Here is a 25,846-nt window from a genome sequence, read left to right on the forward strand (position 1 = left end):
ATGACTATGACTATGACTATGATAACATAGTATGAATTTTTTGTGTTGTTAAAGGTTCAAGTAATTCTTTAGTGTTTGATCTCTCTGTTTTTTTTTCTTTCCCTTTTCTTCTTTTTATAGAATTTCTTTCAGTAGATATATTCTCAGCTATAGTAAAAAGTTGTATTTGACAAGAAAAGGCTAATAATACATAAAAATATCATTCATATTTAGAAACGAAGTGACATGAATTTGAAACCAGCTCCTTGAGCATTTGAAGTCTCTCTTCCAACTCGTTACACTTTCTAGTTATACGGTTAATGAAGAAATATGCCTTCTTCAACCGTATTGCGTTCCTTAGAATATAAGTAGCCACTTCTTTCTTTTCTTCGCTTGTCCAGTCGTAATTTTTCCACACAAATGTCTCGAGTTGGGACAGCAAACATTCAGGAACATACTCTTGTTCACTCAATTTCTTGCCGACCAAACCATAATAAGGACAAGGCAAACACTAGACAAAAAAAGGGAATGCAACTGTATATTACTTACTATCACACCTCCTAAAAGAACATCTCAAAGAGGTAATTAATTAAGTGAATTGATAATGAAATATCTTACATCGGTGATCTTGAGGACTTGGAGTTTAGGAGAGTTATCGAGCATGAGGATAAGAAGATTCCACCACTCCACTTTATGTGTGTACACTTCTAAATATACCAGCTGATAGAAGATAGTACCAGTAGGACAGTTAATCTACGCATGCACAAAGATCATATTTTTTGTTAGCACGGAAACATAGTGAAAATTACAAGTAGCTCAGTTGCGATATAAGCAAATAAGTTTACCTCCAGGGGTGATAAGTTTAAGGAAAGTCGTTTGATTGGTTTGAGAGATCTCAGAATCGTCTCGTTGACTATCCAAGATACGTTTCTAATAGCTGCCTCAACTAGCTCTGGCGAATTCTCAATCAGACAGAAGTCACAACCTTTTATCATCTCAATTTCCAAGTATTTTAAACAAGGAGCGTTGATCACGTAGCCCCCACCCTCTCGTCCATTACAGGGATCGCATATGGAAAGTCTCTTCAAAGATGGCGCGGCAATAATGAAAATCTTTGCATCATGAATAGAGTAACCTCGATCCACTTGCAAATCTTCAAGACTAGGACAGCCAGATAAAAGGTTACGAACTGATTCGTCGTCTTTGTACGTCACATCTTTAAGGTGAAGAGTTTTAAGGGACTTCATAGAAACGGGACAAGGAACATCCACATGGATCGAGTTCTTGAGTATCAAGGTCTCAAGTGAAGAAGCAGAGCAAAACATGCTACCTGGAAAAGATACGCGAAAGTTAACATCTAGCACCAGCTCACGCACATGGCGGGCAAATGCAATCCCCAGCCATGCTCTAATATCTCCCATATACATATAATTATGTCTAACTAGCCTCAGACGCAAACTCTCTAGAACTGGAGCTTCATGTGAAACCAAAGACGTACTAATAACATTATCTTCATATTTCTGATTGGGAGATGCGAACACGAGCCTAGGGACCATCTTCCAAAGTGATCGCCATCCTTTAGACAAAACACTTGTGACTATGACATGTTTTGTTGTTGGAAGCAAAGACAGTATATGTACTAGCAAAGCTTCAGGCAACTCACTAATCCTGTCCGCATTCACATAACCTAGCCTTCTTCTCAACCTTTCACCACCAAAAACGTACGTACGAAAAATTATTAAGAGTTAGGGTTTGGAACTTGCAATATATATATAATGATCGGTAAGGGGAAAGTATATATATATATGAGAGTCTCATAAACGAAACAGAGAACACATATGCATTACCTTTGTTCCATCGTCGCCTCCTTCAACTAAGTTTTCCAATGCTATAGCATCAAAAACGCAAATAATCTAATTCTCAGCCGGTTAAACCTATCTATAATCAGCCAATTTGTAGCGGAACGCATAACAGATAAATGTATATATAGTACCTAGTTTTATAGTTGCTGATTATCAGGGATTTTTTTATAGGGAAATAAAATTATTTGACGGATCTTTTTATTTCTTGAACCGTGACGTGACGATGATGACGTCATCCTTTTAAAAAAATTGTAAAACAAATCTTTTCAATTTTAATAAAATCACAATCATGAGTTAATTTGATTACATAATAAAATTCTCCTTGTCAGTTTAGGCAAAGGCTTCAAGACTCAAGAGTTAAATTAGACCCTCAACAAAGGCTAGGGAGATGCATGGACAAAATATATAAGTCGTGGACGGGGGAATAGAGGACATGGAAGCCGCGGTGGATACGGTTAAGTTGTATCGGCTCCAACTACTTAAGTGATCAATCATATTGAGAGATTTGATTGATTTATGGTTCAGTATATGTTCCCTTTATTTTGTAAAAGCTTTTTAAAAAACTGTATGACGTTAGTCATAGCTTGTAATGTTTCGTATAATAAAAAAAAAAGAAATTTTTTTTTCTCCATGTGCTAAGTAGAGTCTACTACATAGTAAAATCATTCGAATTTGAATACAACTACACAAAGTTGCATGAATTCGAAGCCCTGACCACACACTCCAATTTGCTGAGCATCTTACGTCTCTCTTTCAACTTGTTGAGCTCCTTTGGTTGAATGGGATTTGTAAAGATGAGTGGACAACTGTTATGTTTTGTCCGAAGTCACTACAAGAAAGAGAGCTTTATACAGACGCTGGAATTTGTCGGAAGGTCGTCCGAAGACCTCGTCTCCGAGATTTTTCCGAGAAATGTCAATACGTCGGAGTTTGGGTCTTGGAAATAACAGGTAGTCGGCACCTTGACGGAAATTACCGAGAAAACGCGTTCTTGGAAAATTCATCGGTATCAATTGTCGGTAGTTACCAATGTCGTTCCTACAATTTGTAAAAATTTAATTAAAAAAAAATAAATGCAAAAATAATGAAATAGTATAAATTTTTGGCAAAAAATTAAATAGTATAAATAAATTAGAATAATATAACATTATTACATAAAAATTTGTAAATAAAAATATTTAGTAGACCTAAATTTACAACGGCTATGAAAGAATCTACTGGTTTGGTGGCGGTGGTTGGTAAAATAACGACGGTGGTAGCCATCAAAGAATCGGCGACGTGGCATGCTAGAAGAAACGGCGACAGTGGTGGTCATAGAAGAAACAGCTACGGTGGCGGTCATAGAAGAAACGGCGACGGCAGCGGTGTTAGAAGAACCAGCGACGGCGGCGGTGATAGAAGAAATAGCGACGGCGGCGGTGTTAGAAGAAATGGTGACTGCAATGTCTGTGGAAGAAGCATTAACCGTGGTGGCTGTGGAAAAAAGACATAGATAGTGAAGAAACGGCGAAAGCATTAACTAGGTTGATTCTTAGAATCATTAGAAAAATAAATTGGTCTATCTAATTATATAATAAGTTTTTTATTAAGCTAACCATAAATTCATTATTAATGTTCTTTATTATTTCCTTAAATATGGCAATGAATGATTTTGAATATTTGATAAAAATTAGTGTATCATCTATCATATTTGCTTAATTTTAAAATATTAAAATAAATTAAACATCACAATAACCATATAATAAAAATTTAGATTTTTTGTGTATATGTTATATTTTGAGTTTTTAAAAACGACTATAAATTACTAAAACTGTTAAAAGTCTCACATTCAAATTTTGTGATTCATAGTTTAAATTTTTTTTATGACAAAATAAAAATGATTTCAAAATCATATAAATAAAAATTCTAATTTAATTAATTATTTTACTTTGAACACTTTTTTTGATAAAAGCTTGGAACGAGAAATGACAACTTTACTTTTTAAAAAAATTATAAATTATCAGTAATTTAAAGTTTTAGCTATTAAAGATACAAATGATCAAAACACTGTATAAGTAGAAAATATCATTTAATAAGCATTAATATTAAAAATATACTATGTATGTTAATATCATTTAAATTTAACTACATATCCTATCAAATAAAAAAATATTGTTTAGATTAATAAAATTGATTTATATGTTCGTACCAATTTAATTGTATATATAATAGTTACTGATCTTTGATTATTCAATATATATTTATTATTTTATAATATGTAAAAATATATAATACATAAAATAACTTTTATATATAATGTTCATTATGCGCTAGGCGCTGGTGTTAACGTAGTAATCTATTACTCAAGGAGTCTCAAACATTTGGATGCTTGTTAATATAGCTCAAACATTATGGAGTTACAAATATAATATCCATAACTGCAAACGATAACTCACCAACTTAACAGTAGACGGATATGCATCAACTTCTGGCAACTACCTTAAATCTGGGCTCAGACGAGCTTAAAAGAAGATGCCACATGATATTGTTTTTTTTTTTTTTTTTTTTTTTGATAATCCAGGGGTTCTCCGTTTCGCGGGTCATTCCCCTGGGTCCGGTCAGGCAGCGGTCCACTTCACCCGGGAAGGTTTTACCTGGGCTGGATCGAACCCAGTACCGCTTTGGTGTCCAGAAGAGGCAGGGTAGTTTCCGCATGGGGAGGGAATCGAACCCGGATGGTGGTTGCCACCACAGGTCCGTCCTGCCACTTGGACTACCTCGTCCGGACACATGATATTCATGATATTGCTCAATTGTCACTTTTAATGATCCTTCGGTGAAATATAATCTCATCCACATATCTAGACATCTCCGGTTTTCAATCACCGCACATCACTAGTTCTCAAATGTTACATTGGTACTACTCTCTCATATGGGACATCGAAACTTTGGGCATATCTCTTTAACTCTCTTTTTTTTTTGCTATAAGATTTCTTTAACTCTTTCTAATTCTACAATTTTATAACTACACTTCTACGCTTTTCAAAACTATTCTTCTATTGCAAATGAATATTATCACACTAATAACAGAAACCAGGTGATGTTGGCCCTAAAACGGAAAACCCTAAAAACATCGGTCTAACATTGTTCTTACATAGGTTAGCTAGATAGGTTTGCAGATCTTTTATCAACCATAATATCGCTATCCCCCATCTACTTAAAATCATTGGTCACACTTCTTTATCGCTTGGTCTAGATTGTCACAAGTGGATGTTTGAACAACATTAATATCTTATTAGTTTATAAATGACCAGCCAATAACCATATGATACGACTTAGAAATATCTAAACTAGCCTAAAAGAAAAGGAGAAAAATATCCTACAGACTTTAAAGAAACGAAAAAGATATATCAAAGTTTTGTTTAAACACAAAAAAAAAGAGAACGATGAAAAATATCACAGACAAGAAGAAAAGTATCTGTTTGAAAAAGGATGGGGCGTGTTCGTGTAAGTATCTGTTCGTCCAAATATCGTTAGATTTTTATTCCTTAACCAAAAGTCATTACTCACTCCATCCACCACACTTCACTCGCTGCGTTATCGTCCAACCAAAGTCATAGCACTTTATTATGTGATAATTTTGTGTCGTTGATTTTATAAAAGATATTAAAAAAAGTTGTCCCATGCATTACCGATGGTTAATAAGTCAACGACAAACTTCAGCAACACTCCATAGATTATGGCGATCAAATTTTGACAGCCAAACCTCAATACATGACGAAGTGGCAAGACATTATCTCCCCTGTACAGATTCAACACAGAGTAAACTCCCACACTAAGATATACGTTGCAATCCATATTTCATAGTATTTAGAAGGAAAAAAAATGGTAAGTGACATGGAGAACAACCATCAATAGCTACTCGACTAACCACTAACAACTACTCAACTGACCAAGCTTATAGAGATGATATATTCTTTTCGATACAAAGATTTGGAGTTAGCGGATTGGACGAGGGGCTAGTTCACTGGTTCTCCACAAGACCCCAATTGACTTTTGCATATTGTTCTTCATGGCTTAGAGTGGGATTATCTTTATTTTGTATTTCTCGTATGTTACACATGTATAGTATAAATAAAAGGCTTTTCTTTAAAATAATTTAAAATACATCGCTGAATTGCTTGTTACATTCATATTTTTTTTTTTGATAAATCCTATCGGCTGATCTGGTCGGCCCCGCACTTAGTGCTACAGAGTGGATTAGCCCGAAAGCGTACCACACTGCCTAACCCGAGTTTAAAATACCTTCCGACTAATGCCAGGGGGTGGACCAATCATCTGTTACATTCATTAGTTACTAGTATTAACAACATAGCAACAATTATAACTGGTTTAGCAAAAAAAAAAAGAAACAATTATAAGTTTATAACCAAACCAAAATGATCAAATTCATTTGTTTCGGTGTGTATGTATTGTTATACTCTCTTTCTACTTTATATTATATGATTTCTATCTCAATGCACATATATTAATAAATTAAATTTTTTGAAAAATATCATTGAAAAATGTAATTTAAAATCACTTTGTTTAAATACAATTAAAATAATACAATGTAGTTAATAAAACTACAATTTCTAGAATTATGAAAATACTCTATATTGTGAATACAACATTTGTAAAAAGTACGGTATATATTGAAACGGAGAAATTATTATTTTGTGGCCGTTCAGCTGTCGGTTCTAGCAAGACCACTAAACAAGCGTCTATAATGAGGTTTGAAGAAGTTTAATTAGGAAAGAAAAAGTAGAGTATTGGTCAGTGGTCACTAATAAAGAAAGAAAATCAAAACTAAACTGGTGGTTTAAGGAGGAAGGTCAGTGGAGAGAGAGCAAGTATTGTTTATCAACCAGACGCACGGCGAGTGAAGAGATGGAAACAATTAGATATTTTGGCTCTGATAGCAACCATCAATGGTGAAAGGTTGTGTCGGGTTACCACCATACACGTGTCTTATTCTTATCCACCAAGACCACAAGGTGTAACCAAGCGTCTCGTTGCCTAATCCCTCCTAAAATATCTAGCCGCGGAAATAATTTTAAACTCCTCACATGGTCCCTACATTTACAATACACTTTATAATAAATATTATTTTTCAATACAATTTCTAATAAATATTCATCAATAAAATTTAATCAATTCAAATATTCATAATTAATGTTTTTCGAAAATATACAAAAATATTTTAAAAATATAAAAAAATTATTTTTGTGGAATAAAAATAAACTCTAAAAAAATTTAACTTTTATAAACAGAATAAGTACACTTTTATTTTAAAATAACATTAAAATATAAATTAAAACTAATTTAATTATTCATCAAAAGAATTATAAAATATTATTAGTTACATAATTTTTAATAAAACTAAAATTAATATAAAATATCAAAATCATGTATTTTGAAAAATAAAAACTCTTCAAATAACATATATTTTTACACAGATGAAATATTTTATCAAATTAAATACTATTAATTCGTGGCCAAAATAAAAATACCATATAATTTGTTCTTATGCTAATTAAAAGTATCATTTCTGAAATATTAGAAATAAATCAACTCATATGTAATAAAAATAAAAATAATTTTTAAAAATAAATGCATAAGATACTTGTTTGCCACTTGCATTAGATATTTTCTTAACATGATTTTATCCTAAAGTCACGAGTAGGGTTTTTTATGAGCCTATTTGATCACTAAAACATGTGATTACTGATTTACTGCATAAGAATACCAGTAGTTGTTTGGCAATAATAAGCATCTGTCAAGTCAATCATAAGCATAAGTGAAAGCTTCAATGCTCAACGATCTATTAATTAAGCTAATAAAATAAGCTTAATTCAGTAACATTTCAACATGATGAATATGGACGAATCAATATATTGCGATAAATATTTTGGATTATGCATAAACTAAAATCCAACTTTAAACATGAACCACGGAGTAATCAACGCCCTAGCCACCACACCTATTAAAAATGTTATTCGGTGTAAGATCTCTTTGTCTCGAAAAGTATTTGCTGATGTGGCATACGTAGTCCACGTCAGCCAACTCTACTAGATATTTTTCGTATCCTTTTACTAGCTTCGTAACCGTTGGATCACGATCGGTTGTCCGCGCTACTCTAATCTCAGCCGTTGAAACATTCAACAGAGCATAAGTTTTTTTCCCTCTTTTTATCTTTCCCCCTTTCAACTATCTCTTTCTTATTCTTTCTGGAACTTCAATCTGCTTTGGTTTGACTGTGAGATGCGAGAAATGAGCGACGAAGTTGTTGAGGTGACGGTGGTGGAGAAAGCAGCTGAGGCTGTCGGAGGGAAGTCAGCGCGGCGGAGAGTGCAGAGGAAGGATGCCGCAGAGGGGGGCGATGGTTTGGTGAAGTGGGAGAGGTTTCTCCCTAAAATCGCGTTGAGAGTTTTGCTCGTAGAAGCAGACGATTCCACCAGACAGATTATTTCTGCTCTCCTCAGGAAATGCAGTTACAGAGGTCAGTTCTTATTTCACTGGCTTCTGTCTGAACCTCGACTGTTTTGTCGGAATCTATGTTGTCTGAAAATTTGTAACTGTAAAACTGATTAGAATGTAAAAGTCTTTTCCTTTTAATCGCAAGATTAGTTTATTTCTAATAAAAATGTTTTCTTTTAATCTCAGCTTAATGGTTTAATGTGGAACTGATTAGCATGTGAAAGTATTTTCCTTTTAATTTCAGATTAGTTTTTTTTTTTTTCCAATAAGAATGTTTCCTTTTAGTCTCAGCTTCTTAATGTATTAATGTGGTTCGTTTTGTTTACTATGTCGTGTCTTCACAGTTGCTGCTGTACCTGATGGCTTGAAAGCTTGGGAGGTGCTAAAAGGAAACCCCGAGAGCGTCGATCTGATACTCACAGAGGTTGATCTTCCTTCAATATCTGGATACGCTCTTCTTACACTTATCATGGAGCATGACATCTGCAAGAACATCCCTATCATAAGTATGTGTACATTTATATAGCTCCTGCGTTTCCACCATTTTGAAATAATTTAATTTTTACATATATTACGTAAGTTATTTTATATTTTGACTTTAATTATAAAATTAATAAAAGAAATTAAACAGATTTGTGGATTTTTATTAATTTTATTGCTTAATTTAACAGATTTAAACTAATTTAAATCAATTTCAACTAATTTTAACCAATTTATAACGATTTAAACTGATTGAAGACATTTAAGAGTTTAAATCGATTTCAACCGATTTATAACGGTTTAAACCGATTGAAAATATATAAATCGGATTTTAAGAAAATTGTGTACCGCCTAGCGCCTGGACCGGTTTTTAGAACCATGATTTCAGCTCATTAACATGTTCTTGGATTGTTTGTTTCAGTGATGTCGGCACAGGACTCGGTGAATACTGTGTACAAGTGCATGTTGAAAGGTGCTGCTGACTATCTTGTTAAGCCATTGAGAAGGAATGAGCTGAGAAATCTCTGGCAACATGTCTGGAGAAGAAGACAAAGTGTATGTTCCATTCCAATCTTTTTTAACCTTTTTTTTGTCTCCCTGAGCAATCTATAATTGAGTTCTTGAATCTTCTTGGCAGTCACTTTCTCCTGGTAGCTTTCCACTTGATGAGAGTGTCAGCCACCAGAAACCTGAGGGTGCTCAGGTTAGATTCTCTTCACAAGTGTAGTTTGATTCTGTTCCTTAGTGTTTGTTTCTATAACTTTTGTTATTGTAGAGCTCATGTACAAGACCAGAGATGGAAGGAGAGAGCGCAGACGTTGAGGATTCAACTAAAGAAGCCATTGACTTCATCGGAGCTTCGTTTACAAGAAACGGACAACACAACAGAGAAGAAAGTGTTAGGATAGAGCTTGATCTCTCCCTGAGAAGACCAAACCAATCTTCTGGAGACAAGCCCTCTCTTCATCCTTCTAGTGGCTCTGCTTTCACAAGGTATGTTCACAAGCCGCTGCAGACACAATGCTCGGTATCTCCCTTGGTTCCCAACCAGAGAAAGAATGTTGCGGCAAGTGAAGATGATAACATTGTGGTAACCAATCAATACAATTCATCTGAACCGCCACCAAGTGCTCCTAGAAGAAACGAGGCCAGCTTTTACAATAGTGCTGACTCACCTTCTTGGCCAGGACAAGGTTCTTACCCAACGCGAGTTCCCATCAAGAGTATACAGTTCACAAGTCCTAACACAACTCCTGCTTCATTGTCTCCAAGCCCTAGCTCCATTAGCCCGCATGAGTACAGTTCCATGTTTCACCCATACAACGGTAATAAACCTGAGGGTTTGCAAGAGCAGGATGTAGAGGAGAGAAGACACGTCTCTTCTGCAACCGAACATAGCACAATAGGGAACCACTGCACTACCAGCTACATTGATTATCATCATCTTCATCAGCAGCTTGTGGAGAAGAAGAATGAAGAAGGGTACTCGTCCTCTGTAGGGAAGACTCAGCAATCTCTTAGGGAAGCTGCTTTAAACAAGTTTAGGATGAAGCGCAAGGACAGGTGTTTTGATAAAAAGGTGATGTTCAAACTCATGACAACACACATAAGGGCTTTGTTAAGAGGGATGGTTCTAACGGTTTTTAAAACCTTTTGTAATGACTTCTGCATAGGTTCGTTATGAGAGCAGGAAGAAACTGGCAGAGCAACGGCCGAGAATTAAAGGGCAGTTCGTTCGTCAAGTCCAGTCCACTGAGACATCAACACAAGCAGCTCCACAATGATCCAACAACTTGATAGATATTTATTAGTATATATCAACACAGGTTCAATTTTGTATCAACTAGGGGACTTTTATTTTCTCCCATTCAAGAGCTGCTCTTGTGCTACTCTCCACCAACGTAGTTGGTGAGACTTTTGTGTATACATTGTGGCATTCAGCTTTGGAGCTTAGTTGTTGAGTTTAGTTAGTAATCTACTTTAGATATGTAATAACATATGGTGGTGACAGTGTGTATGCAGCTATGTTGTTGAGTTTAGTTAGTAGTCTACTTTACATATGTAATTTACATATGGTGGTAGTGACACTATTTGTGTGTACATTAGCGTGTTAGAGCTTTGTTGATGAGTTTAGTTAGTAATCTACTTTAGACATATGGTGGATGTATAACACACAAAAGAGCATTTCGAGGCTTTGTTCTATACTTTCCAGACTTCCAGAGTTCTAAAAATTGGTTTAGACGCTTACTGCAAATCGAACTCAAAAGAAATGATTTTTAAAACAATTTTTAAAAGGATTTCACATTAAAAAATCGATCTAAACGTCCGTATAATCAATAATCCTCAATAAAAAAACATAAACGTAACTACTGTCTTTCTCTATCGTTGATACTTTCTATGTATTTATGCAACAAGAGTTTATAAAGACTGACTAAACACTAATAAAGAAGTCTAGAGCACAACACAATGAACGAAGCCAAGCTAAGAAGCAGTAATCAAGTTACACTGTACAACAAACGAAGCCAAGCTAAGAAGAAGATTAAGCTGAGACTAAATATGCCATATGAATATTATTATAAATGTGTTGCAAGTAATGTAACTCTCTACATGGCTCTTGATCATTCATTGTGACTGATGAAACGCTGTAATAAAGACAATCTGAAGTGAAAGCTGTTTTGAGTTTTAGGCTCGAACCGAACTAGGACTAACCCATTTCCAGTAATGCCGCTTCACCGTCACAGCTTTTCCGACAGCTCGTGTTTCCTCCGAGTCTTCCTTTGACTCACCGCCGTACTCTTTCTCCTCCGTGCAGAAATCTTCCTCCGGTAGACCCCGCACCGTCGCATCCACCGAGTGCAAAGCGTAACGCGCGGGTAGTCCCGGGTATGAAAGCGAGTTCCTTTCCTCCACTCTTCTACTGTAAGTCCCGGGAAGAATCTTGATCCTCTCTCCGACGTCGTTTTCGCTTTTAAAGATAGACCCGAGCTCTTCTTTAATAGCTCGAAAGACAGCTTCGTCGGGAGTCTCCTCGGGCTTCATCTTCTCCGACAAAGGACGAAACCTCTCGCGCACGCTCCCGTCGGATAACTCCTGGTGAGACTCCACGAGGACATTACCGTCTTCTCCGATCACACGGACCGTGACGACGTTGACGGTGCGTACCGGAGGGGTGGAGTCCGCGAGAGAGGTCTCGCCGTCGGAGAGCTCAAGCCAGAGGTTGTGGACGTTCTTGGTCCCCGGTTTGACTCCCCATGCGGCGAACGAGTCTGAAGGCAGTCTCGACTCGAGCCAATCGGAGAGAGACTGAGCGTTGGCGAAGCGCTGCGGCGGCGGCGGAGGAGAGGGAGGAGATCGGCGGGACATGGAGGTGGTGGATCGGCGGCGAGGAGTTAGAGGGAAGGAGAGTCTGTTGGGAGGGAGGGAGACGAGAGGTTTGGGGGAAGACCAGAGGAAGAGGAGAGAGAACGCTGCGAGGAAGAGGTCAGGAAGGGCGGAAGAGACGGTTGCGTGAGGAGGTCTGTGGTTGTTACGGCGGTTTCGGGGAGGCGTGTGCGGTGGAGATGGGCCGAGGAACATGTCAATGACTTAAAAGGCCCACCGAATTAACAATCGTGGCTCATTCTCTAACCGCAGAGAGGGCGCATATCACCAATCTTCTATTGAATTTATTTTAGAATTTTCTATGACCGGATAAATATATATGAGGGGGAGATTGTAATAATGGTCAAAAAGACGATTCGAATTTATTTAATTTTCTGAAAAATATTTTAAACATTAATTTATTATATTGTTACATATTATGAAACTTACTATTATATAAATAGTTTTAATAATTTATAACTATATCTGTTTTATAAATCTTCGTGTTTATGCCATTTTTATTATCTTACGAAGATCTAAACTTTATAATTTTATTCGAACTATTTTAATTTTTTTTGTAAATTTTATCTCTATAAATTTACATAGTTATTAGTAAATCACATTTTGAGATTCAAATCCAAACTTTTTGGTGTAAAATCATTGATAAAGTTTTAATCAAATCGGTGATAAAACATTTTTAACAATTTATTTTTATGAAAATATTTTAATTTTCTGAAATATAAAACTTTGTAAATTAAGTGTTTTGGATAAAAGAAACTAAAATATTAAATTATATAATAATCTCATTGAAAAGGAAAAAAAAGTGAAATATGTTGCCCGAAAAAGAACAGTAATTTTTCAAAATCTTTCTAAGGAAATGACATTAAACTCATTAGTAAAAAAAATTGATATAGATAAATATAACAACAACGATGAAGAAATGGTGTTGACAAATTACCAAAATTATTAATAATGAAGAAATGGTATTGACAAATGATCAAACTAACTAATAATAATTTATTGTACATGAAAATTAATTGTTTATTTACGTTGTGCATACAATTAATTGTTTATTAGTGTAAAGCTATTTATTAAAGCAAGGAAATAATATTAATTGATTCTATATATAATAAAACATTTTAATGTTAATTAAATAGAATATGTAAAATATCTTAAATGAAATTGTGAACATATGAACAAATCATTTTTAGTTTAACTGCAAAATAAAATATATATGAGAGCATATCTTATATATTGTAAATATTAATTAAAAATAAGCGGAAAAATATAACAGTCTATGTATTAATTTTTTAGATAATATTAGATATATTAAGCTGAATAATAAAATATCTGTAATCGTCATGTTTTTCGTCTAAATGTTCAGCGACAACACAAAAGTCTTCAATCTTAACCCAAATTCATTCGGTTAGAAGAGGCATGTAATGATAAATAAATTTGTTTTTTTTACTATTGCTTGTATTTTATCACTTTTATAAAAAAATCATATCATTTCTATTTGGTTTAGAAAAATAAAATAATGGCATAAACATATATATTTTTGTCGGTCAACACCATACTAAGTGTTAAAACTTTGTCAATGATATGCTTTTTATATAAATTTTAATTTTCACATGGTCGATCCAATTAGTTTTTCTAGAAATTAAATATTTTATGTTATCTTATAGACATTTCCCTAAAATTTATAATATGTAATTTATGAGAAAAATATTGTGTTTATATAAATTTTTGAGGGATGTAAATTATAAATTAGGTTAAATGAATAAGAATATTTATTTTACCAATACAAATGTTCATTTGTTACGATAGTATCCTTTATGTATAGTTTCTTTTAATAATAGATCAACAAAATGTTCGTTTAGATATATCTTGTGATCCATATTTTTGGGAAACAAAATATAATAGTATCCATTTAAATTTTAACCAATTTCCTTTTATTTCCATATATCTGTCTGTGTATTATTAATGATCATTAGAGGTTCCTTATATATGAATTACAAAGTATAGGAAAAAGAAATTATCCAAAACCTAATACAACATGAAATAGGAAAAGATCTAAAACAGAGAAAAGAAAAACGTCCTAAATCTAAGACGGTCTAAACCGACCGTCTTTCTCTCCTCGGACGACCGCCTCTCTCTCTCTCCTCCTTTGGCCACGGATTGGGCCTTATCTTGGTCATTGGTTATGGGCCATCCACATAATGATTTATAACACTCCCCCTTGGATGCTATAACCATATGGGTTTGTATCATGCACGACGTTGCCTCATTAAAACCTCTCTAGGAAAACCAAAAACCCAAGGTGGGAAAAAATGGAAACCGTAGACAGGAAAAAGAGTACAACACATGACACTCCCCCTGATGAAGGCATCACTGAAGATCCTTCAACTGGCGCATTCCTATCTGATGAACCATCTTCCTGAACGTTGAGGTTGGCAGAGACTTGGTGAACAGATCGGCTGAATTGTCATTGGATCGAACTTGAACCACTTGAACTTCTTTAGCCTTCTGCAGGCCGTGGGTGAAAAAGAATTTGGGCAAGATGTGTTTCGTTCTATCTCCCTTAACGTATCCATCTTTGAGCTGAGCTATACAAGCTGCATTATCCTCATAGATGATCGTTGGTTCTTCCTTTTCCTTTCCCACGGCCAGGCCACTCTCCCTTAGGATATGGCCGGTCATGTTCCTCAACCACACAAGCTCTCGGCTTGCTTCATACATGGCTATGATCTCGGCATGATTAGATGATGTTGCCACTAAGGTTTGTTTTGTGGACCGCCAACTTACTGCAGCCCCACTGTGTATAAACATATAACCTGTCTGAGATCTAGTATTGTGTGGGTCAGATAAGTACCCAGCATCTGCATACCCGGCCAAGCTATCTCCTGGTCGGCTCATATAGAACAATCCGAGATCGGTTGTTCCTTGCAGATATCTGAACATATGTTTTATTCCGTTCCAGTGCCTAAGTGTTGGACATGAACTGAATCTAGACAGTAAACTCACGGCAAAAGTGATGTCCGGTCTAGTATGACTAGCCAAATACATTAAGGCTCCAATGGCACTTAGGTAGGGCATTTCCGGCCCGAGCATTTCCTCGTCCGACCTCTTTGGTCCGAATGGGTCTTTATTTAGGTCTAAGGACCTTACGACCATAGGACTTGACAAGGAATGAGCCTTGTCCATATTGAATTGCTTGAGTATCTTTTATGTATATGTCTTTTGATGCACAAGGATCTCATTATCCACATACTCAAACTGCAGTCCCAAACAGAACTTAGTTTTTCCTAAGTCTTTCATTTCGAATTCTTTCTTTAGACATTCGACCGTTTGGGAAATCTCTCCAGGGGTTCCAATTACATTCAGGTCGTCCACATAGACAGACATAATCACGAAGCCCTTGCTGTCAAATCTCTTTATAAAAATACATGGACTTATTGGATCGTTCTTATAACCCTCTTTCATTAGGTACTCTGATAATCTGTTGTACCATATTCGACCTGATTGTTTCAAACTGTACAAGGCTTTATTCAGCTTAATACAATGCTGTTCTCGAGAACCTTTCTTATCTTTGAGCTCAATACCCTCTAGAACTCTCATATGAATTTCATTATCCAGTGGACCGTACAGATACGCTGTTACTACATCCATTAGGCGCATATCAAGTTTCTCTTTCACGGCCAGACTGATCAAGTATCGTAATGTAGTTGCGTCCACCACAGGGGAATAAATTTTCTCATAATCTATTCCTGGTCTCTGTGAGAATCCTTGTGCTACAAGCCGTGCTTTGTATCTCACTACTTCTCCTTTCTCCTTTCTCTTTCTCACAAAGACCCATTTGTATCCCACTGGTTTGACATATCTAGGTGTCACGGTTATAGGGCCAAAAACGCCTCTTTTCTTTAATGATTCTAACTCCACGTTTATAGCTTCTTTCCATTTGATCCAATCTGATCTTTGCATGCATTCATATATGGACGTGGGTTCTAGATCCTCATCTTTTTCCATGATTTCAAGTGCTACTTTATAAGCAAAAATATTATCGACGTCGATATCATTTCTATTCCATTTCGTTCCAGACATTATATGGTTTATAGAGATCTCTTGATTGTCTGGCCCTTGTGTCCCATGAAGTTCGGCGTTCCGAACCCCATCATTTGGAACGGTCGGATCATTTGGCATGGCCGGCTCACTTGGCTCGACCGTCTGGGTCGGCTCGGCCGGTCCATTAATGTTCTGGACGGTTTCCTTGATGCTCTCGGATCCAGCACCTCTCTTGGACTTCCGAGGCTGTTTATCTTTGGAACCAATAGGTCTACCACGTTTGAGACGTTGTTTACACTCTGTAGCCACTTGACCTTGTCCCTTCTGGACATCTATTCGTATTGGTGCATTACAAGCCGGGATATACGATTTTGTCACTCGATTTGGGTCAGCAAATGAATCTGGCAGTTGATTAGCTAGCTTTTGAAGATGTATAATCTTTTTGACTTCCATATCACATTCTTTAGTCCGAGGATCTTGCCAAGATATTGATGGTCGAGACCATTCGATTTCTTTGCTCAACCGACCGTTATCTCCCCCTAAGATCGGATATGTGGACTCATCAAACTGTGAGTCTGCGTATCTGGCCTTAAACAAATCACCGGTTGTTGGCTCAAGATACTTTATAATGCTTGGGGAGTCATATCCTACGTATATTCCCATCCTCCTTTGTGGTCCCATTTTAGTTCTCTGTGGTGGAGCAATTGGAACGGAGACGGCACATCCAAATGTTTTGATGTGGGACACGTCTGGCTCATGACCCGTGAGTAACTGGGATGGCGAATATCTATGCCCACTAGATGGCCTGATGCGAATTAGTTCTGCTGCATGTAATATGGCATGTCCCCATGCTGATACCGGGAGCTGAGACCGCATGAGCAATGGTCTGGCTATCAGCTGGATACGTTTAATGAATGCTTCGGCCAAGCCGTTCTGTGTATGTACATGTGCCACGGAGTGTTCTACACTTACCGCCATGGACATACAATAGTCATTAAACGTCTGGGACGTAAACTCACCAGCATTGTCTAGACGTATAGTCTTTAAAGGGAAGTCTGGAAAGTGTGCTCTCAGACTTATTATCTGAGCAAGCAGGTGTGCAAATGCCAAGTTCCGTGTGGATAGTAGACATACATGCGACCATCAGGTCGATGCATCAATCAAGACCATGAAATATCTAAACGTCCCACTTGGTGGGTGTATTGGTCCACATATGTCTCCCTGAATCCTTTCGAGAAAGTTTATAATCTCTTTATTAACTTTGGCTGGTGATGGCCTGGTTATGAGTTTCCCTTGTGCACATGCTGCACATGTGAGATTGTATGGGACAACTCCTTTGAACGTGTGCCCTTGTGAATTTATCATCAACTTTCGCATCATGTTAGTACCGGGATGGCCAAGCCGGTTATGCCATAAGGTGAAATTGTCGCAGACATTAGCCTCGATCATACTGACCTTTGCATAGTATAGGCCAGTAGACATTGCAGGTAAGGTTTCTAGGATCCTTTTATAGCCTTTGGTGATCGAAATTATGTTAAGGAATTCTTTATTTCCTTCTTTCCATGTTTCAAGATGGAAACCGTTCAATCTTATATCTTTGAAACTCAATAAGCTTCTTTTAGAGCTTGGGGAATACAAGACATTTTTGATCTCTAGATGAGTGCCCTTAGGCATCAACACATACGCCTGGCCGTGACCTTCAATCAGGCCGGCTACACCTGCAATGGTGTGTACGTTTGCACTTTGCATTGTGAGATTTAAGAAATATATTTTGTCTCTAAGTATTGTATGACTTGTGTCACTATCCACCACGAGTATGCTCATCTCGTCATTTATTTCTATAAATAAGATTTCATTTCTTAGAGACTTTATAAAACTTTAAACTTTCATTTATAAAAGTTTCAGAACACCAAAATTTAAAAACACCAAAGCAATCATAAAACTATCATAAAGCAATAAAACAAGTCGTATCGAAAATTTTAGTCTTTGAGACAATCAGAAGTCTCAAAATCCATCAGGTCGTCATTAGCAACATCGGATTCTCTATCAGCCTCATATCCGGAATCATGGACCATATGAGCCTCCGGGTTCTTGTCCTTAATACTTTCTTGGTAGAGCTCACATAAGTGCTTTGGAGTTCTACAATTCTTGGCCCAATGGTTGCTCATCCCACATCTGTGACAAATGGATTTGGTCGAGTAAGACGGTTTGGATATACCGCCTCGACCTCGGCCATAACCGCCTCGGCCACGGCCGGGATTGGAACCACGACCACGGTTATTGTGGTTTCCTTTCCGGCCGGCCAAGTATCTATCTCGGCCGTTCGAGTAATTGTCACGGTTCCTGTATCCACCTCGGCTTTTGCCATGTGATCTCTTATCATTCTGGATGTAATTGCACTCGTTGGGATTTTTCTTTTCAACTTCATTGGCCTCTGGTAATGGGGTTGTTCCAACAGGTCTAGCTTCACTGTTCTTCATCAGGAGCTCATTGTTTGCCTCGGCCAGTAGCAGGCACGAGATCAGATCAGTGTATGTGGCGAAGCCTTTCATTCAGTACTGCTGCTGCAGGATTATGTTTGAGGAATGAAACGTAGAGAATGTTTTCTCAAGTAACTCTTCTTCGGTTACTACTTCACCACAAAGTCTCAGCATCGAGACCGTTTTAAACAAGACCGAATTGTACTCATCCACTGACTTATAATCCATGAATCTTAGATTCTTCCAGTCATTTCTAGCCTTTGGGAGTAACACCGTTTTCTGGTGATCATATCTATGCTGTAAAGCATCCCAAAGCTCTAATGGATTTTCCATCGTAATGTACTGATCTTTTAGACCTTCAATGAGGTGATGGCGTATAATACTTATAGCCCTGTACCGATTCTTATCGGTCTCATTGTTGCCCTTGATGATTGTATCACCAAGTCCTTTTGACCTTAAGCTGATCTTTGTATCTAGCGCCCACAGCAAGTAGTTATCTCCGGAGAGATTAAGGGCTGCATAGTCTCTATTTGAGATTTTCGACATCTGAATCACATCATCATTTCAATTTAGATTCACAATGTGATCATGTGGCCGCATGGTTTATTAACAAGCTCAGCCACAAACTTGTCTTACGCATCTATGAAAAACAATCAATCTAATCGACCATGGTGCGAACAAACAAGCCACACGGCTATGTAGACAAGCAATAGGATTGGACATGTAAAACTAATTGACCATGGTGCGAACAATCCTAATTATATGATTCTACATGTATCAGAGAGATTAAGGCCACATGGCCATATGAATTTTCAATGCAATCAGATTCGAATTCGTATGTTTCTATATGCTGGTCGATTTTATTAAACAATACGAATGCAATTCAATTCAGATTCATATGTATGCAAACAATCCTAGGGTTTCCGATTTTATCACTAGTAGGATTCAATTTCAAGATTAAGGTTTCAAGGCCTTTAGGATTCAAGTTCTAGATCAGATTACTTCAATCAATCTAACAATCCTAAAACCTCAGATCATCAAACATTCAATCAATTAAAATCGGATTCAGTCCTTTAGGGTTTAGGGTTTCAATTCCAAAATTAGGGTTTCTCAAATTCAAATCAGGAACAATCAATTAAGTTCTAATGGAATCGATATCTATATTACTAGTTATGAGATTGTTGATTTTAAATTTGTAATTTCTAGGGTTTCATCAAGAACAAAGTTTCCATAATAATGGATTAGGGTTTTGATCTTTCTAGGTTCTCAGATTAAGTTATACATTTGCTTTGTAGAGGTTTAGAACCGGACCACCAGAGAAAGAGAGATCAGGAACGGATGAAACTCCAAGCTGAGGCGAGCGGACGCTTGCTGTCTCCAATCGGGTCGCGGATGGGTGCAGACGCGAGCTGAGGACGATCGCGGGCTGTCGGTTCGTCTCGGGTGCGATCGCATCTCGGATTTTGATCGCGAGCTGGACGGGTTCTTCTGAGCTGGGACGTGAGCTGAGAACGTCAAGGATTCGAGATGGATCGTCTGAGTTCTTGGATGAACTAAGAACGTGTCTAGGGTTTTAGGTGTGGTCGCCGGTTTAGGGTTTTTAGGTTTTGAGGTTTCAATTTTGTCTCAGGGATCTAGAGACTATCATGCTGATAACGTGTTGTAAAAGAATGGGGAATTGTCGTATTATTAATGATCAATAGAGGTTCCTTATATAGGAATTACAAAGTATAGGAAAAATGAAATTATCCAAAACCTAATACAACATGAAATAGGAAAAGATCTAAAACAGAGAAAAGGAAAACGTCCTAAATCTAAGACGGTCTAAACCGACCGTCTCTCTCCTCGGACGACCGCCTCTCTCTCTCCTCGGACGACCGCCTCTCTCTCTCCTCCTTTGGCCACGGATTGGGCCTTGTCTTGGTCATTAGTTATGGGCCATCCACTTAATGATTTATAACAAATATCTATTAATAGTCTTTATAGGGTTTAAAGTGGACCATCATTTTCACTAAAATAAGTCTGAACATTGATACAAACATGATAATGCAACGCTATTGATTACGCGTTTAAGCACACACCAATTAACCTAATGTGCCAACAATACCACAATCGAATGGTATGTCATTGTAGCATTTTAGGATCGAATCCACAGAGAACTAGAGACTTATAACACCAAGAATACACAAACCTTCCTAATCTAAGCAAACAAGAAGATAGATGATTTGTAACAAACTAATATCCTAGAAATATAAACAAGTGAATCCATGGGCTAAGGGAATTGACTTCAAGTAACTAAGATCCAATCTAGGTGACAAGCTTTCAATCAAAGTAATCTCTTAAGTCTAAACACAATCTTAGACAAGTCCTATGTCTAGGTAAATGCCCATTTGCTTAGAAATCATTAAACATCAAATGTCTTTGGCTTAATTCATTCAAGCAATCTTTAAGTTCAAGTTCAATAACTATCTAGCAATTTTAACATCAAGTGTCCTTGGCTAATCTCACTAGAGCTTAGTTGAGTTGATTCAAACACTTCATCTAATCATGTCTGATGAGAAGTGTTTAGAAATCAGGTTTAGAGTGATCAAGACTAAACAAGCATTAAAAATACTCAACAAGCAAGTTCATACAAGGATCTAATACAATAACACCATAGATCTTCACTAAGTTACTCTAATCTCCCTAACCCATGAATTCTTAAGGAAACTACTCACTAATCTCCATGAAAACACTTAATCTCATAATAGATTGAAGCATATTCAAGTAGATACAACAGAGAATAAAGATAAACAAGGATTAAACAAGCAAAACGAAATTAAAACTCAAGAACAGATGATGAACAATTGAAGAACAGCTCAAGAACACTAAGAACAATGATATTTCAAAGAGAGAGAGTTTTGACAAGTTAAATTATTACAAAGTTGGATCATGATGTTTCTTGCCCACCCTTTTGATAATAAGAAAGCAAATATTATACAGAAAAGTAGGAAAAATCATGCAAAGGAAAGGTGGGTGGAAGAAAGTGGGAAGTTGGTTAATCCCATCAACTTTCAAGTGGTCCCCGGCAAGGATTGATACACCTATAGTAAATCGATCATAACTTATCCAATACAGCTTCAAATGACTTGAAACCACTTCTATTGGAAAGCTAACTCAATTTCCAGTGTCTCCACAAATTTTTAGCTTCAGAAGAGATTTTTAAGGCCTTCATCCGTGTTCATCTTTCACGCTCTGGCTTCAGAGCGGGTACGCCACCTCGCTGCCAAACCCCGCTCCAAATGTTTTGCTTCGTTTCTTCATAACACGCGCGAGCTACAGACCCCGCTCCACCAGGTCGCTCTACATATGGAGCGGGTACGCTACCTCGCTGCGTGAGGTCGCTCTGATAGGGAGATCGCTCAATGATCACTTTTAACACTTCTTTTGGACTCCAATTGCACTCAAAATCCCACCAATGGTCCTCTAACTCATCCATGGTGCTCTCCAACACCTGATATGTACAAATGCAATGATATGCAACCTAAATGTGCCTAAATGATGCTCCAAATGACCAAACCATGCAAGAATAAGAAGTTAAAAACATGTAAATTCACAAGATATCAACTCCCCCACACTAGTCCTTTACTTGTCCTCAAGTAAAGTTTCAAGTCCTAAGAAGGAAGAAGTTTGAAAAAGGGAGCTCTTAGCCAAAAGACACACATCCTAGCTCTTCTACAACATTCCAAATGATCATAGCAAACAATCATTGGTCATTTTTCTATCAGTCTAGCTTCTCAATGCCTATCAAACTCTTTTTATTTCTTTATACAAAGTGCAATGTTCATCAATCAACAAGTAACTTCAACCAATTCTCACATTCATTCACACACACACACACAAGGTGGATTCTCACAAATGGGCACATGATCTCAATCACTTGGCTTGGTAGATTAATGGTCTTTTATGAATGAAAAGAAAGGTTCAAATACAATCTTTTTAATGGTGGCAATCACTCAAGAACAAGGAGCATGATCATTATGCAAAATTTATCTAAGACTAGGAGCAATTCATGCATACATAGCTCATTCTCATCATTCTACTCTTCTTCCTAAGTGATTACAAATTCTACCCATCTTTTATATTTCAAAACCCAAGTATATACACTTCACTCACATTTCTCACCAAGTGAACTCTCTCTTTTTTTTTTATTTACATGATCAACCAACTAAGAACTTGACACTCTTTTTCTTTCCCCATTATGATCTTTCATTAATTTTTTTTTTTTTTTTTACTTTGGGGAATTCTAATTGACACACTTAAGAGTTTTTCTTCTTTTATTTTCTTGGTTCCTATTGGTTTTCTTTTCTTATTGACATTCTTTGATCTTTTTCTCTTCTCTCAAACCCAAGATATAACAACTTAAAAACACACAAACTCACTCACCATCCTAGATGCTAGTTCAAATGAGGATCTTATGCTAGCAATAGATGAGAACAAACATATGTCGCTCCCAATACTCTCAAGATTTTGCACATGACAAGCTATCAATAAGAGACCTCACTCAACAAATCAATATTGGTTTCAAAGAATGGCAAGGGTTCAAGGGTAAGGGAGTGCTATTTGGGTTAATGAAAGGATAAGACATGGAATAAGATAACCCAAATGTGTATGAAATCCATGATCAAGTATGCAAGTGCCCATATGCAAGAGAGATTAAATTCATTATGATCAAGTTCAGTTTGTAATTGGTTTCAAGAACAATGTCAATATCATATGAGCAACATGTTTCAAAAAGAGTTTTCAAGGCTCAAGAGATGCTTGTAGATATGTTCTTTTCATGGCAATTTCAATCATGGCTCCCTATGCATAATTCAAAACTCACAACTCTTTTTTTTTTTTTTTTTTTTTAACAATCACAAGAAAATCCAAAATGCAAATCATTAAAATCCACACAGATGCAAAGTGCTTGATATGTCAAATGCAAATCATCCAAATAAAAACAAGCAAAATGATCAGTTTTTATAGTATCCCCACCACACTCGAATCACACAGTCTCTTGTGTGACTTTGAATTTGGAGTGGTTTACATGATAAGTAAAATAAAAATTACTAGAGGTGTGGAGAGAATTTAAACCGGATTAGAGTACTTACCTTGTGACTGTAGCGACTTGAGCATGTCACTATGGATATGTCGCTATGAGCATGTCTCCACAACACTTGTGTTTCTTTCCTAGCCTCTTTTGAATCCTTTCCTTTTTCTGAGCACCTTCCAAACTGAAATGACACACAATTCACACAAACAAACACACAAACAAGGATAGTTCACACAATTTATTAAAAACATTCACACATGTATACAAAGGATACTCTTGAGATTTCCTCCCAAGTGAGCTTGTTTTAAGTCTCTAGCTTGACTTTGCCTCCTTTAGGTTAGACTGTGGTTGGATCGGAAAGTGGAACCGAAGTTCCCAGGTCTTCCGATTTGGTTCCCAAGTAAAGCTTCGCCCTTTGTCCATTGATGGTGAACTCTCTTCCATCAGAACTCCACAAAACTATTGCTCCATAAGGTTTAACCTCTTTAATCTTGAAAGGACCAGACCACCTTGACTTGAGCTTGCCTGGAAACAGTTTCAGTCTGGAGTTGTATAGAAGAACTTGATCTCCTTCTTTAAAGTCTCTTTTCAGGATATGTTTGTCATGGAGAGCCTTTGTTTTCTCTTTGTAGATCTTTGAACTTTCAAAAGCTTCAAGTCTTATCTCATCAAGTTCATTCAGCTGGATCAATCTCTTCTCCTTGGCGCTCTTGATGTCAAAGTTCAGCAACTTGACTGCCCATAGTGCCTTGTACTCAAGCTCAACTGGTAGATGGCAAGATTTTCCATAGAGAAGGTTGAAAGGTGTAGTCCCCAAAGGTGTCTTGTAAGCTGTCCTATAAGCCCACAATGCATCATCAAGCTTGATGGACCAATCCTTCCGTGTAACCCCCACAATCTTCTCCAGAATGGACTTGATCTCCCTGTTGGAAATCTCAACTTGACCACTTGTTTGGGGGTGGTAAGGAGTTGCAACCTTGTGCTTCACACCATTCTTCTTAAGGAGGTTTGCAAACAGTTTGTTGATGAAGTGAGACCCTCCATCACTGATCACAACTCTTGGAATCCCAAACCTTGGAAAGATTATGCTCTTGAACATTTTTAGAACCACCCTTGCATCATTGGTTGGACTTGCAATTGCTTCCACCCACTTAGAGACATAATCTACAGCCACCAGTATGTACTTGTTGCTATAAGAGGAAGGAAAAGGCCCCATGAAGTCAATACCCCAGACATCAAACACTTCAACTTCTAGGATGGGGTTTTGAGGCATTTCATTCCTCTTGGTGATGTTTCCTCTTCTTTGACAAGAGTCACACCTTGAGACAAAGTCTTGGGTGTCTTTAAACATGTGAGGCCACCAAAATCCAGCTTGTAGGACTTTTGCAACCGTCTTAAAGGTAGCAAAGTGGCCTCCATAGGATGATCCATGACAATGTGTAAGGATCCCATCAATTTCTTCTTCAGCCACTGCCCTTCTATAGAGTTGATCTCTACAAAGTATGTAGAGGTAAGGCTCATCCCAATAATATCTCTTCACATCCTTATAGAACTTCTTCTTGGCATAACCTTCAAGGTTCAATGGCTCTTTTCCAGTAGCTAAGTAGTTGACTATATCAGCATACCAAGGACCCTTCTCATCAGCTGCCTTCACCTCTTCAAGTTTCTTTCCCGTCTCACAAACAGCTACCACTGCATGAATAGCCATCATTTGCTCTTCTGGAAGTCTGTCATCAATAGGGATTCCACACTCCACCTTCAACCTGGACAGGTGATCAGCTACTCCATTCTCAACTCCAGGCCTGTCCTTGATCTCAAGATCAAACTCTTGTAGCAGCAGAATCCATCTCAACAGTCTTGGTTTTGCATCTTTCTTGGCTAAGAGGTGTCTTAATGCAGCATGATCAGTGTAGACAGTCACCTTTGACCCAACCAAGTAGCTTCTGAACTTCTCAAATGCAAAGACAATGGCCAATAGCTCCTTTTCAGTTGTAGAGTATTTAGCTTGAGCTTCATCAAGTGTTCTACTTGCATAGTAGATCACATGTGAC

The 25,846-nt window shown here is 37.1% G+C and overlaps 3 protein-coding genes across 3 annotated transcripts; 1 reads left to right on the forward strand and 2 right to left on the reverse strand.

The window, feature by feature from the left end:
* Nucleotides 1–68: 68 nt before the first annotated feature.
* On the reverse strand, nucleotides 69–1,879 carry LOC106428423 (F-box/FBD/LRR-repeat protein At3g52680). Its single transcript, XM_048769749.1, has 3 exons — nucleotides 825–1,879; nucleotides 598–732; nucleotides 69–490 (listed from the first exon to the last, which is right to left on the reverse strand). The coding sequence occupies exons 1-3, from the start codon at nucleotides 1,533–1,535 to the stop codon at nucleotides 200–202; spliced, it is 1,137 nt and encodes a 378-aa protein (XP_048625706.1). The 5' UTR covers nucleotides 1,536–1,879; the 3' UTR covers nucleotides 69–199.
* Nucleotides 1,880–7,978: 6,099 nt separating this feature from the next.
* LOC106428471 (two-component response regulator-like APRR5) lies at nucleotides 7,979–10,919 on the forward strand. Its single transcript, XM_013869238.3, has 6 exons — nucleotides 7,979–8,361; nucleotides 8,684–8,845; nucleotides 9,241–9,374; nucleotides 9,457–9,522; nucleotides 9,595–10,398; nucleotides 10,493–10,919. The coding sequence occupies exons 1-6, from the start codon at nucleotides 8,124–8,126 to the stop codon at nucleotides 10,601–10,603; spliced, it is 1,515 nt and encodes a 504-aa protein (XP_013724692.2). The 5' UTR covers nucleotides 7,979–8,123; the 3' UTR covers nucleotides 10,604–10,919.
* Nucleotides 10,920–11,364: 445 nt separating this feature from the next.
* BNAC09G04390D lies at nucleotides 11,365–12,506 on the reverse strand. Its single transcript, XM_013869141.3, has one exon. The coding sequence runs from the start codon at nucleotides 12,393–12,395 to the stop codon at nucleotides 11,502–11,504; it is 894 nt and encodes a 297-aa protein (XP_013724595.2). The 5' UTR covers nucleotides 12,396–12,506; the 3' UTR covers nucleotides 11,365–11,501.
* Between the last annotated feature and the right edge of the window lie 13,340 nt (nucleotides 12,507–25,846).

This window comes from Brassica napus, chromosome C9, assembly GCF_020379485.1.
Source record: "Brassica napus cultivar Da-Ae chromosome C9, Da-Ae, whole genome shotgun sequence".
NCBI lineage: Eukaryota > Viridiplantae > Streptophyta > Magnoliopsida > Brassicales > Brassicaceae > Brassica > Brassica napus.